The 14,795-nt window shown below is 36.5% G+C and overlaps 1 protein-coding gene across 1 annotated transcript in view; it reads left to right on the top strand.

Annotated features, from left to right (window-relative positions):
- The window catches only part of sirt1 (sirtuin 1), an 87,394-nt gene extending 76,467 nt beyond the window's left edge, over positions 1-10,927 (top strand). Inside the window, exon 11 of the mRNA XM_066678326.1 lies at positions 9,795-10,927. Within this exon, the coding sequence (XP_066534423.1) occupies positions 9,795-10,081 (287 nt within the window). The 3' untranslated portion in view covers positions 10,082-10,927. The remainder of the gene's footprint in view (positions 1-9,794) is intronic.
- The last annotated feature ends 3,868 nt before the right edge of the window (positions 10,928-14,795 follow it).

Genomic DNA, 14,795 nt, shown 5'->3' on the forward strand with positions numbered 1-14,795 from the left:
GTTTAACTGGAAAGACAGCGAGATTTAAAATTAAATCTAATAATTTATTTCTTGCCACGTTTGGACCCAAAAGCAGGACCTCTGTTTTGTTGCTGTTTAGAAAGAGGAAGTTACGCAACATCCAGCCTTTTACACAGTCCTCTATTTTCTTTAATCTGTGTTTGTCATCGGGCTTGGCTGAAATATACAATTGCGTGTCGTCTGTGTAACAGTCAAAATTAATGTCATGGTTTCTTATAACTGTGCCTAGCGGTAACATGTATAATATAGATAATAATGGTCCTAAAATAGAGCCTTGCGGAATTCCAAATCTTACTTAAGAATAATTTGAATTTAAATTCTTTACTTTTACGAATTGATAACGTTCCATTAAGTTTTGAACCATAATAGGGCTGTCCATGTAATTCCAACCACGTTTTCTAACCTTTCTAGGAGAATATTGTAGTCTGTTGTATCGAAGGCTGCGCTGAGGTCAAGAAGCACCAACAGGGATATGTGGCCTTGATCAGAGGCAAGAAGATCATTTGTTATCTTGACTAGAGCTGTCTCTGTACTATGATGTGGCCTGAATCCAGATTGGAATTTTTCATATATATGATTCTTATGTAGAAAGTAGTTGGGCCACGGCTTTTTCTAATATCTTGGATAGAAATGGCAGATTAGAAATAGGCCTGTAATTAGACAGTGTACTAGCATCAAGATTTGGTTTCTTGATCATAGGTTTAATAACTGCTAATTTAAAAGCTTTGGGTACATGGCCCAGGCTAAGGGATGAGTTTACTATAGTTAAGAGGATTGATAATAGCTGGTAGTACTTCTTTGAGTAATTTTGTGGGAATTGCCTTAAGCATGCAAGTTGTACAGTTTGCGTAGGCGATAATCTTCTCTAGTTCTAACTGTGGGAGTGGGTAAAAGGTTTCAAGACTTTCTTTTACAATTACGTTGTTTTATATCAGTCACATCGGGTGGCAGCCAGGTCGGATTTAATACTGTAGATTGAGTTTGTTGTCTAATATTCTCAATTTTATTACAAACCGGATTCCAAAAAAGTTGGGACACTAAACAAATTGTGAATAAAAACTGAATGCAATGATGTGGAGGTGCCAACATATAATACTATATTCAGAATAGAACACAAAACACAGATCAAAAGTTTAAACTGACAGAATGCATCATTTTAAGGGAAAAATATGTTGTTTCAAAATTTCATGGCATCAACAAATCCCAAAAAATCCCCCCTTCTTCTTACAACACTCAACAGACGTCTGGGGACAGAGGAGACCAGTTTCTCAAGTTTAGAAATAGGAATGCTCTCCCATTCATGTCTAATACAGGCCTCTAACTATTCAATCGTCTCGGGCCTTCTTTGTCGCACCTTCCTCTTTATGATGTGCCAAATGTTCTCTATAGGTGAAAGATCTGGACTGCAGCCTGGCCATTTCAGTACCCGGATCCTTCTCCTACGTAGCCATGATGATGTGATTGCTGCAGAATGTGGTCTGGCATTATCTTGTTGAAAAATGCAGGGTCTTCCCTGAAAGAGATGGTGGAATTGGTGATCCTCTTACCATCTTGGGTTCAGAGAGACACTGACACTCTGAGAAGCTCTTTTTATACCTAGTCATGTTGTCAATTGACCTAATTAGTGTTAATTGGTCTTCCAGCTGTTCGTTATATGCTCAATTTTCGTTTTCCGGCCATTTATTGCTACTTGTCCCAACTTTTTTGGCATTTGTTGAGACTGTGAAATTTTGAATCAACATATTTTCGTTTAAAATGTTACATTTACTCAGATTAAACTTCTGATCTGTCATCTATGTTCTATTACTAATAAAATATTGACATTTGCCATCCCCACATCATTGCATTCATTTTTTATTCACAATTTCTTTAGTGTCCCAACTTTTTTGGAATCCGGTTTGTATTAAAAAAAAGTCCATTTTTACTGGTGAGAGTTGCTGGAATTAGTTGTTCAGAACTTGCTTGATTTTTTTGTAGTTCTGGAAAATACACTAAACAATACTCTCTGATTATTTTTATTATTGGAGATCAGCGAGGCCAGATATGCAGAGCGAGCTTTAGTGAGGCATTTCTATACACTGTAGGCTGTAGGCTGTCCTTCCAGGCAGAGTGGAACACTTCCAGCTTTGTTGATCGGCATTTCCGCTCTAGTTTCCGTGATGTTTGTTTTAAAGTACAGGTTTTATCATATCATGGGGCGAGCTTTTTCTTTCTTATACTTTTTCTTTTAAGTGGTGCTACATTTTCTAAAGTAAATCAACATGTATTTTCTAAGTAGTCAGTTAGTACATCTAGCTCCATTGGGCATGAGTGGGAACTGGTGTTGATGTTTCTGGGAGGTTTTCTATAAATTGTAGGGCCGTAGATGGTTTTATTATACGCTTTGTAGAATAGCGATGGGACTTACATATATTATGGCTAAGACGTAGCTCATGGAACTTACACCAGATACGTTACTGCAGGAGCCGGTGGCAGTTTTAGTGCCTCTGTAATAAATATTCATGCAGAGACAATCTATAAAATAGATCTATGGATGGTTAGTAAATTGTAAAAACAGAAATAAGTACAGACATAACAGTAGAAACAAATAACAGGAAAACCAGAGCGATCAAAACAGCTTCTTCTAAACGGGTACAGGAACGGGTATATGTATGTATATACATTTCACTTGTGTTGTAATATATATTATCACTTATGTTTTAGAAGATACTATTGCAGATGTGAATGGCAGATTATCTGTGGTACTTTATTTAATACTCCAGTTTTGTTTGTAAATATCTACACTCCAAATTTTGATTTTTAATTAACCGCTTTTTAATTTCCCAAGCTATTACAAATATTATGTCTAAATATGATTTTGTCAATCCTTGGAGATTTCGCAATTCATGTGCCAAGGTCTTTTCTTTTTATTCACACACACACCAATTATATTTGCGTATTGTTTAATTTTTTAAATTGATAATTCACTTATTTGTAAGGTTAATTACACTAGTTATCATCCAAAAGTTATTTCAGATCATGCTCCTTTGGCTATTAATATCAACTTTCCAAATTGTATAGGTTTACATCTCCTTGGAATATTTACTCTCTTCTATTTTCTGACGATGCATTTAACATATTTATATCTTCTTCCATTGACGAGTATATAACCCTTAAATGATTCTATTACCTACTTTCTTTTATGGGAATCACTCATTGCGGGTTCAAGTATTCAGGAATTCACATCTCTCGCACTTTGCCCTCGCTATTCAATGGGACGGGAGAGCCCCGAGGTTGGGTCTCCTGTTACAGCACTCCACATCTGGGTACAGCTTAGAAAGCGTTTTAATTATTTCGCCTTCCTTATCATTGTCCATTTTAGGCAATCACCTATTCCCACCTGCACTAAATGATTCTGCTTTTCATACCTAGTACAATAAGGGCATAAAGTGTTTTCGTGATCTTTATAAAGATCAAATTCTTTGTTCCTTTTTCCTAATTATATTCATATTTGTGATGGACCTCCTTGGGACGAGCTTCTGAGTCTTGAACCCTTTGGAAAATCTTGTATATCCAGTATTTATTCTAAACTTCTGGATTTAGATGCACAAACCATTGATAAAGCTAAACCATTGGTAAAGCTAAACTATCGTGGGAACATGAGTTGGTTACCACCTTCATAGATCAGTGGTGGGATAAGGTAATTTAAGAATGGGCAAACTTTCTTCACTCTCCCTTTAATTATTGATTTTTGTTATTAGTAGTAGTAGTATTACTTCATTTTTATTATATATATATATATATATATATATATATATTTTTTTTTTTTTTTATCCCTCTCACTCTTGAAATTATTTAGCTTTATGTTAATTTATCTACTTGTGATCTAAGGGGTTTTCTCTTTTCTTTTTTTTTTTTTTTTTCCTTTTTTTGTGTGGATGTTAATATTAAAAATGGAGCTAGTCCTTGATTTGCTTTGTATGATTGTTCAAAATGACTGTACTGTCGTTGACCTTTTCCATGTCTAATTCCTCAATAATAAAAAATTTATATATATATATATATATATATATATATATATATATATATATATATATATATATTTATAAATGCAGAGGTTGTTATCTGTTGACTTCTGCAGGGCTCCAAGTGTCTTCTTTTTTGCTTCTGCTTGCGCTGTGCACTTGGCTCCATTCTCTGAATGCCCTGTCACTGCTCGCTTAGTCTTTCACTCCCAGCAACGCGTTGAGTGCGTTTTTTGCAACCTCTGACAATGAGATGATTCCCCCTATATTTAGGCTCCAGCAAGCAAGCCTTTGTCAAAAGCACTTGTAAGGCAGCTGACTTGTACTTCTCTTCAAGAACACAGCATATCTATAGCTTTATGTCTAATATTAAGGTGGTGTCCTCCGCTTATGGTTTCAGAACATCTCCAGTCAGGAGTTTCAATACAGGTACCATAGCTCTGGCGAAAGAGCAGATCCATAAACCCAGGATTGGGTTTAAAGGGTTTAAAGCTCATTAATTTGAGGAGGGCGACGTCCTGCCAGCTCGGAATTAAATGTTGGTGTCAAACATCTTTAGTCAAAACTCTTTAGATAGTCAGCATTTGCTCCAAAACTCTGTCCACCATTTTCTGTTTGGTGTCCCACCTTGTAACACAGTCCTGCACATAATAATGTCCATTAAATTAGGACTGAAATTAGACTATATTTAGTAAGCGTAACTAACAAAATACCAATGTTGGCTACATTTAAAAACACGAGTTTAAATATATTTTTACGAAAAATATAATTAAATCATCCCAGCAAGCCAAAACTGAATATCCGCAGACTTATGTCCTGTGGTGTTAAATGTTTTAGTTAATCAGACCTTGGTTGATTCATTTAAATGTAGCCTAGATCATATTGAGTGCAAGTTCCAATTTGGTATGTAAAAAACATGCATTTAATAAACTTAATAGCCTAGCTTCCATAGCTTACCATTATGAGGCCATGCTGTGGTATTTGGAACTGAATTGAGAGAATGTACTGATCAAGGTGTGGCACAGGTCCGTTGCTCAGGCCATGCGGTCCTTGCCACTTGCCATTATTTGTCAAATTTTTATCATCATTGTCAATTATTATTAATTGTGGCCAAAGCAGTTCAGGACCAGTTCAACTTGATGTTTGCTCCATTGTCTGTAGTGATACAGGCCAACTTCTTTTCATCCAGAAACCACTCGTCAAAAGCATGGCAGAAAGTTTCTGAAATATTGTCAGACGTGTGTTTATGGCGCATAAACACTGATTTAAGAGCCCAGTCTGTGATCAGATAATGCACCACTGGACTCATATAAGGAGTCATAGTGACACTCGACCCCATCAGTTGTGGCAGAGAAGTAATCAACATACTTGGGCTTTTAGACATGGTCTTTTACTGAGTTGTGCAATTTCGTAACAGCAGTCTAAGTCTTGCTGGCAATAGTTTGGGGATGGCCCATTCCTGTTCTAACATGACTGTGACATAGAGACATAAAGACATAAATGAGTGAGTTTGGTGTGGAAAAGTTGACTGGCCTAACCTCAACCCAGTAGAACAACTTTGAGATGAATTAGAGTAGAGACTGTGAGCCAGGACGACTACCCCAAAATCATCGTTTGACTTCTCAAATGCACTTCTGGAAGAATGGTCAAGAATTCCCATAAACACACACTTTAACCTTGTGGAAAGCCTTCCCAGAAAGGATGAATCTGTTATAGCTGCAAAGGGTAGGCCAACATCTTATTAAACCCTATGGAATAAGAATGGGTCATAACTCAATTATTTATATGCATGCAGAGGCAGAAGAGTGTATACTTATGGCAATATAGTGTATTTATGTATATCTGCATAACTATTGTGAAGAATGTTGTCCTAGAGAAGAATGTTGCATATACCGATGTGAAAGTGTGTGTGTGTGTATATGTATATATATATATATATATATATATATATATATATATATATATATATATATATATATATATATATATAATTTAATGTGTGTGTGTTTATTGTTTTATAAATTCCTTTTCAAGAAGTATTTTTTGGAAATATTCTAATTCTAATAACAGAATGGGCTCAAGAATACTTCCAGAAAGCATTGTCAGTGAACACAATCCATCCGCCATTGCCAGCTGAAACTCTACAGTGCAAAAAGGAAGCCATTTCTAAGCAAGCTCCACAAGCTCAGACGTTTGCACTGGGCCAGTGGTTTTTTAAAATGGTGTGTGGCAAAATGGAAGACTGTTCTGTGGTCAGATGAGTCACGATTTGAAGTTCTTTATGGAACGCTGGGACGCCATGTCATCTGGACCAGAGAGGACAAGGATAACCCAAGATGTTATCAATGCTCTGTTCAGAAGCCTGCATTACTGATGGTATGGGGTTGCATGAGTGCTTGTGGCATGGGCATCTTGCATGTCTGGAAAGGCACCATTAATGCAGAGAACTATGTTCAGGTTCTAGAACAACATATGCTCCCATCTAGATGTCATCTCTTTCAGGGAAGACCCTGCATTTTTCAACAAGATAATGCCAGACCACATTCTGCAGCAATCACAACATCATGGCTACGTAGAAGAATGATCCAGGTACTGAAATGGCCAGCCTGCAGTCCAGATCTTTCACCTATAGAGAACGTTTGCCGCATCATAAAGAGGAAGGTGCGACAAAGAAGGCCCAAGATGATTGAACAGTTAGAGGCCTGTATTACACATGAATGGGAGAGCATTCCTATTTCTAAACTTGAGAAACTGGTCTCCTCTGTCCCCAGACGTCTGTTGAGTGTTGTAAGAAGAAGAATTATAATCAAGCCACTCAGAAAATCTTCCCCACCTCATTAACATTGTTTCCCCACCTGCCATTTTGTGTTTGTGCTGTGTGTGTCACAAAATTCATTGATTCACAACTCAAATTACAAATGAGTTCTGTGGATGTTCAAACAGTGAACAAAAACTTACAGATAAGTTCAGCTTGTGGTTTCGAGCACACAAAAAATTGGATAACTAACAACATCTGAATTTTATAAAAACTGTTTTTTGATGTCGCCTTTTTAAAGAAAATATTTGCAACAATCTTTCAGACACTCTATGCAAGTGCTAAACTATTTATTGTTAAACTGGTAATAAAATGATTCAGTAGATTAATAAACAATACTAATCCTGTTTTCTAGTTTGTTTTAATATTTAAGCTGCTGCATTTTGTAGAAGCTTTAGTTTGTTTATTTTACTGCTGTGAACAAAGGTTTGCAGTTAAAGTTGCAAGAAAAAAATGGCATGATCAGTTACTTGGCACCATGCCTACAGAGAAAGGGTCTCAATCGTGATATATACTTTGTGATAAAGTGCACTATTACTCGCAATAAGTGGTTTCAAAAGTAGTGATTAGAATTAAATCTAGGTAACCACAGATTTTGTCTGTAGAGATATTTTTAGGTATTTACGAGCCTTTTTCTGCTTTGCCCAAATACCAATTACCTTTATTTCTGTCTTTGTTAAAGGGTTTTTTTTTTTGCTTGTTTATTTTTTTTTTTAGAAAATTCTATTCATATGGTTAATTTTTTAGCTACACTTTACCAAATGTTGTCTGCTGCTACAGAAAAATACAGTTGTCTGTCTTCTGCATCACCATGGATATTGATTACATTGCTTAATTATCTGTCACAGCGGCAACATAGAGCAAATATAAAAGTGGGCCAAGCAAATAGCCATGTAGTACACCAAAGAGTACATTCTTATCTGTTCAAATCTGTACAACTCTGGACACAGGCAAAGTTGGCTGGGTAGAACTAAGGTTACAAAATTACTGAAAAAACAGGTTCAAGGCCTAAGTTTCTTTGGACTTTTGAACCAATTTTCTTCAGGAATCATGGAACCTTCTGAGTGATTGAGTTGCCAATTACAAACCGGATTCCAAAAAAGTTGGGACACTAAAGAAATTGTGAATAAAAACGGAATGCAATGATGTGGAGATGGCAAATGTCAATATTTTATTCGTAATAGAACATAGATGACAGATCAAAAGTTTAATCTCAGTAAATGTAATATTTTAAAGGAAAAATATGTTGATTCAAAATTTCACAGTCTCAACAAATCCCAAAAAAGTTGGGACAAGTAGCTATAAGTGGCTGGAAAAAGGAAATTGAGCATAATGTCATTGTCTCTCTGAAGCCAAGATGGTAAGAGGATCACCAATTCCACCATTGTTGCCCAGCAAGATAGTGCAGCAATACCAGAATGGTGTTACCCAGCGTAAAATAGCTATCATCAGCGTAAAAAAGTTATCATCATCCATGCATAAAATCATCAAAAGATTCAGAGAATCTGGAACAATTGCTGTGCGTAAGGATCAAGGCCGCAAAACTCTACTGGATGCTCGTGATCTCCGGGCCCTTAAACGTCACTGCACCTCAAACAGGAATGCCACTGTCAAGGAAATAACAGAATGGGCTCAAGAATACTTCCAGAAAGCATTGTCAGTGAACACAATCCATCCGCCATTGCCAGCTGAAACTCTACAGTGCAAAAAGGAAGCCATTTCTAAGCAAGCTCCACAAGCTCAGACGTTTGCACTGGGCCAGTGGTTTTTTAAAATGGTGTGTGGCAAAATGGAAGACTGTTCTGTGGTCAGATGAGTCACGATTTGAAGTTCTTTATGGAACGCTGGGATGCCATGTCATCTGGACCAGAGAGGACAAGGATAACCCAAGATGTTATCAATGCTCTGTTCAGAAGCCTGCATCACTGATGGTATGGGGTTGCATGAGTGCTTGTGGCATGGGCATCTTGCATGTCTGGAAAGGCACCATTAATGCAGAGAACTATGTTCAGGTTCTAGAACAACATATGCTCCCATCTAGATGTCATCTCTTTCAGGGAAGACCCTGCATTTTTCAACAAGATAATGCCAGACCACATTCTGCAGCAATCACAACATCATGGCTACGTAGGAGAAGGATCCAGGTACTGAAATGGCCAGCCTACAGTCCAGATCTTTCACCTATAGAGAACGTTTGCCGCATCATAAAGAGGAAGGTGCGACAAAGAAGGCCCAAGATGATTGAATAGTTAGAGGCCTGTATTACACATGAATGGGAGAGCATTCCTATTTCTAAACTTGAGAAACTGGTCTCCTCTGTCCCCAGACGTCTGTTGAGTGTTGTAAGAAGAAGGGAGCATGCCACACAGTGGTAAAAAATGGCCTTGTACCAACTTTTTGGGGATTTGTTGATACCATATTTTTCCTTTAAAATGTTACATTTACTCAGATTAAACATTTGATCTGTCATCTATGTTCTATTACGAATAAAATATTGACATTTGTCATCTCCACATTCAGTTTTCATTCACAATTTGTTTAGTGTCCCAACTTTTTTGGAATCCCGTTTGTACTAAAACATTGGTCATGAGAGGAAATATAGCCCTGTTGCTGGTGGTTGCATCTCCTGTGACATGGACGTTCACAGGCTCCATTATTGATTATGCTCTTGCTTTCTGGGAGGTCTTGCTGACCACCTCAGAGTGAATTTTCTGTGCATGTGTTTTTTTTTTTGTTGTTTTTTTGTTACAGCAGTTCTTTACTGAGCATCTCAATCTCTAAGATTTGCTTGGACTTTGTTGATGCTACAGGAAATTCATAAAAAAAACACTTATAGCTTACAAAAAACAAGTTTTGGAGAGCTTTGCAGAGTCAAAATACTTGTTGGATGTTTTTATTCAGTGCAATACACATTCTGAGAACATTATTAACTATTTATTTATTTGTTTTTCCAGGTTGCCAGTACTTATTTCAAGCACCAAATCGCTACATCTTCCATGGGGCTGAAGTGTATTCCAGCTCAGATGATGAGACCTCTAGCTCTTGTGAGAGTGAGGGTTCCTGCTGCAGTGGGGAACTTTTGGTGGAAGAGGAGACTGATGCTGATGAGGATTGTATAGCAGTCCAATCCCCAAAAAGTGAAGAGGATATTTTTAGAGAGACAGTATCAGATGATATATCCACATCAAGCTCTCATATTGACAGTATGACAGAGAATCTAAACAGTAATACAAGCTCTTAAGATAATTTAGTTTATTTGTGAAGTTTATAAGCACTATGTATATTTAATGTGCTCATTTCTGTCTTGGACACCCATCCTTCCATTGTACTGTTAGTGTTCTCCAAAGTGTTTGGGACAACAAAATCAAAATGGCTGTTTTTACTTTATTTTCTAGCAGACCCAATTAAAGATGTAAAGTCAACTTGTTAGAATGGACAAAAGAACACATTTAGGTGATATTTAGCAAAAACCAAGTTAAAAACTAAGCCTAGATATATATAATCTGTAATGTACACATTCTTTGAAAACATTTTACATGCATATAAATATAAAAATAAAATACATATATTAGCATAAACAAAGATTTTAAATATGGAGAAAGCAACGGTTCAAAGATGGTTCAAACAAAACTACCTCATTGCATTGTTAGGTCTGATGTCTCAATGCTGTTCAAGAGCACTATTTTACATGTCAGTTTTTGTTTGGGTGTTTTTTTTTTTTTGTTTGCTTGTTTATGGTTACATATTTAATTTGTCATCCTTACCTCTAAACTCCATCCATGTGTTTTCAAAATGTACATAAGATGTATATTCCAATGAATGTTTGTGCTTAGAGAGAGGATGAATTGTTTGGCTTTTTTTTTTTTTTTTTTTCCTCTAAACCAAAAACCTTATCCAAAATGGTATATTTTGTGTTAATTTACAAAGTTTCCTGTTGGAGTGATTTTGAACCTAAGCGTTAAATTGTGACATGTTTGATAAGGTAGCAACTAAGTGTATTTTATGCAGTAAATTTCATATGGTAGGTTTTGTTGAACATGAGAATGTATACGTTTTCTAATGCAGTTTTAATTAAAATGATATCACACAAAAATCATTTGTACTTTTAAACCTTTTAATGCTTTGTGGAGTCACTTAATTTTTAACATCCAATGTACATCAGCTGATATATCATAAGACAAAGTTTAAAGATATATGACAGTAGCAAGAGAACTTAAGCACAACATGTAATGTAAGGAGAAAAAAACTCATTTTAAATGAGAGCACAATTAAATTACTAGTTAGATTTGTCAAAGTCTGGTTTGGTCATAGTATTTGGCCATCTGTAATCTGACGTGCAAGATGATGCAGCATCACTTTCCATGTTCTCCTTGCTCTGATATTCAAGATTCAGTTCCCACTGAATTTCTTTTTTAATGCAGTCTAAGAACCGGGTAGCTGGGCGAATTTGAAAAAGGTTAAAGAAAAATTGTCTATCAGCTAATGTATTATGTTTAGGTTTATCAAATATATGAATGTGACTTGAGATGTGTACTTATGTTGGATCAAACATTTAATTTCTCATTGTACCTGCTCGTTTTATTAGCTAGGCTTTGGGCATTCAATAGATTCTTTAGGTCTCTTAAGCTGCACTAGATTTATGTAACAAAATTTTTCCAAAAGATATTCTATCAGTTATAAGTTTTTTTTTTTTAATATGGCTGAGGAATGTACCATCTTGCAAACTAATCCAAAATGTCCTGGTGACAGGAAATGGATTGCGTTATTTTCACGCACAGCTAGCCATTTAGTTTTCCTCCTCATACACTGGTGGGAGTACTTTCATATAGGCAGAGAATTAAAAAATCATTGGTTAACTGTGACCATTCCCTTTTAAGTTGAAACAAAAAATTGACTCCATCCATGTGAGCAAATGATCATGACAAAATTAGAGCTGCAGAAAACTCCACTCTGGGGAACACAATCATAGGGAAGACTGCTGACTTGACAGTTGTCAAAAAGATGACCATTGACACCTTACACAAGCAGGGCAATACACAAAAGATCATTCATAAAGAGGCTGGATGTTCACAGAGCTTTGTGTCCAAGCACATGAATAGAGAGGTGAAGGGAAGGAAAAGATGTGGTAGAAAGAAGTGTACAAGTGATAACCACACCCTGGAGGGGATTGTAAAACAAAACCCATTCAGAAATGTGGGGGAGATTCACAAAGACTGGACTGCAGCTGGAGTCAGTCCTTCAAGAACCACCACACACAGACATATGCAAGACATGGGTTTCAGCTGTCGCATTCCTTTTGTCAAGCCACTCTTGAACAAGAGACTGAACAAAAAGGACTGGACTGCTGCTGAGTGCTCCAAAGTTATGTTCCTCTGATGAAAGTAAATTTTGCATTTCCTTTGGAAATCAAGGTCCCAGAGTCTGGTTTTGTGATGCCCAAGGTCAACGAAGCCGTCTACCAGGAAGTTTTATAGCACTTCATGCTTCCTGCCACTGACCAACTTTATGGAGATGCAGATTTCATTTTCCAACAGGCCTTGGCACCTGCACACAGTGCCAAAGTTACCAGTGCCTGGTTTAAGGACCATGGTATCCCTGTTCTTAATTGGCCAGCAAACTCGCCTGACCTTGTGAAGAGGAAGATGCAATACACCAGGCCCAACAATACAGAACAGCCTGGGCTTTCATAACACAGTGAGCAGTGTCACAGACTGACTGACTCCATGCCATGCCGCATTGCTGAAGTAATTCAGGCAAAAGGAGCCCCAACTAAATATTGAGTGCTGTGCATGCTCATACTTTTCAGTTGGACAGCACTTCTAAAAATCCTAAAAATAATTTTTTAAAAAATGTATTGGTCTTAAATAACATTCTAAATTAAAAGAAATTAACACTTGGAATATATCACTGTATCTTCTGTTCATCCCCCTATACTAATTTTTCTCTTTAATATATTAATTTATTTTAATTAAGCATAGAATGGACAGAGAATCATTCTAAGATTCAAATGACTGCATTAGATCAGAAAAAGATGCACAGAAGAGCATTGCTTTCAAAACGCTGAATACTGTCTTGAAAGACGAGTAGAATGTGTAATTACACTTTCCAAGTTGTTTGTAATGACATCTGGAACGGACAGAGAATAAGAGTATAATAAAAGAAACTGCAGTAGATTACAAAAACATGCACAGAAGAGCACTGCTTTCAACAGACTGAAGATTGCCTTGAAAGACAATGACACTTTCCAGGATATTTATAATAAAGCATATAATGGACAGAGAACCCATCTAAGGTTTGAACAATTGCATTAGATCAGAAAGAAATGCTCTGAAGAGAATTGCTTTCAACACACGTAAGACTGTTTTGATAGACAAAGAGAATGCTTAATAACACTTTCCAGGTTGCTTATAATGAAGCAAAGAATGGACACAGAATCAGTCTAAGATTCGAATAACTGCACTAGATCAGAAAAAGACACACTGTAGTGCATTGCTTTCAACAGACTGAAGACTGTTTTGACAGGCAAAGAAAAATGCTTAATAACACTTTCCATGTTGCTTATAATTAAGCATAGAATGGACAGAGAATAATTCTAAGATTCAAATGTCTATAGGTTTGAGATAACAAAGTTTCATTGAGCATGAGATTTTACACTTGTGGTAGTATTAAAGACCATTCATTATTAGGAGGCATAAATGTATGTAAATTAACTCTATGAAGTGACCAGTAATAAGTTATTAAAACTGTTGTAGCAATATGGCATGATTTTAGTTTGTTACGCAGAAAAGTGAAAAGTATTTATTCTGCTATCTATATGTTGTTGTGTACAGACTTGATCAGTCGAATTGAAGAGCTCCTCCTTTACAGGGACCTGTATCTTAAAATGTTTATAAAGCTTCAGAAAGCAGGTGGTAAGAGACAAATCTATTGTCATGCAACTCTCAAAGTGTGATTGAACATTGTATAACCATCTTTCACAACAGTGTTGTTTCGGGGAAGACTCGCAAATGTGTTGTCAGTACCTTATTTGATATTTGATGTGAATTAACCAAATTCTCAAAGTTGTTTTTAATCTTGTTTATATGCAATTTAGGTTGAGTGCTGCATGTGACCTGTATACACTCAGTAGTATATTATCAGTCAGCATTGTGGTGGCAGGAGTCAGCCCATGACCATGGGGTTGCTCTTTTGACTTTTAAACATCCTCCCACGTTTTATGTGTCTGACATTGCTGGACGAGGCAAAATACTGCTGGTATGAGGCAACCGACTATTGTCTTGTTAGAAAGCAAATCTTATATTTTTCGATGTGAAGTTTCATATCTGTTTGGAGATTCACTTCACTCAAAATGTCCAAGCATAAAAAGAGTCTTCAAATAGTTCTACAAAGAAAAAAAAAAGAGTTTGATATATTTTTTTTAACTTTAACGTTTCTAAATAACAATTGAATACTTGACTAAACTGACCTTAAGAATAGACAAAGTTGTGGGACTATGTCCTCACCTTGTAGAAGAAGGATATGTTCATGAGACCTGGTCAAAAATTGTAAATGATGTGTGGTTAAGTACCAAAACAAACTAGAGTCGCTAGCGGCTATCTGCGGGTTCAAGCACTAACTGGCTTAATATGGCAGTCAAGTTAAATCTGACAACTCCTGTACTATGAATTGATCGGGAGAGGATGTATTGACATTTGTGGCTATGGCAAAATTGTTAGACATTGAGCCAAGTAGGTATGTGCAGTGTCAGATTATTTGTAATAGGTGCTTGTGTTTGTGACATGCGTTCTACAGTCTCTGAGGTGTGTTTGTTTCTGTGTGATATGTGTGATGTCAGAGGGCCTTTGTGTGATGTATGTAATTTGTGAGCAGTGCTTTTAAAATTGGACAGACATAATAGTAATATTGTATATTACTATATACATTATGTACTATAAACTACAGGTGCTGGTCATAAA

This window comes from Hoplias malabaricus, chromosome 8, assembly GCF_029633855.1.
Source record: "Hoplias malabaricus isolate fHopMal1 chromosome 8, fHopMal1.hap1, whole genome shotgun sequence".
In the NCBI taxonomy this organism is placed as follows: domain Eukaryota; kingdom Metazoa; phylum Chordata; class Actinopteri; order Characiformes; family Erythrinidae; genus Hoplias; species Hoplias malabaricus.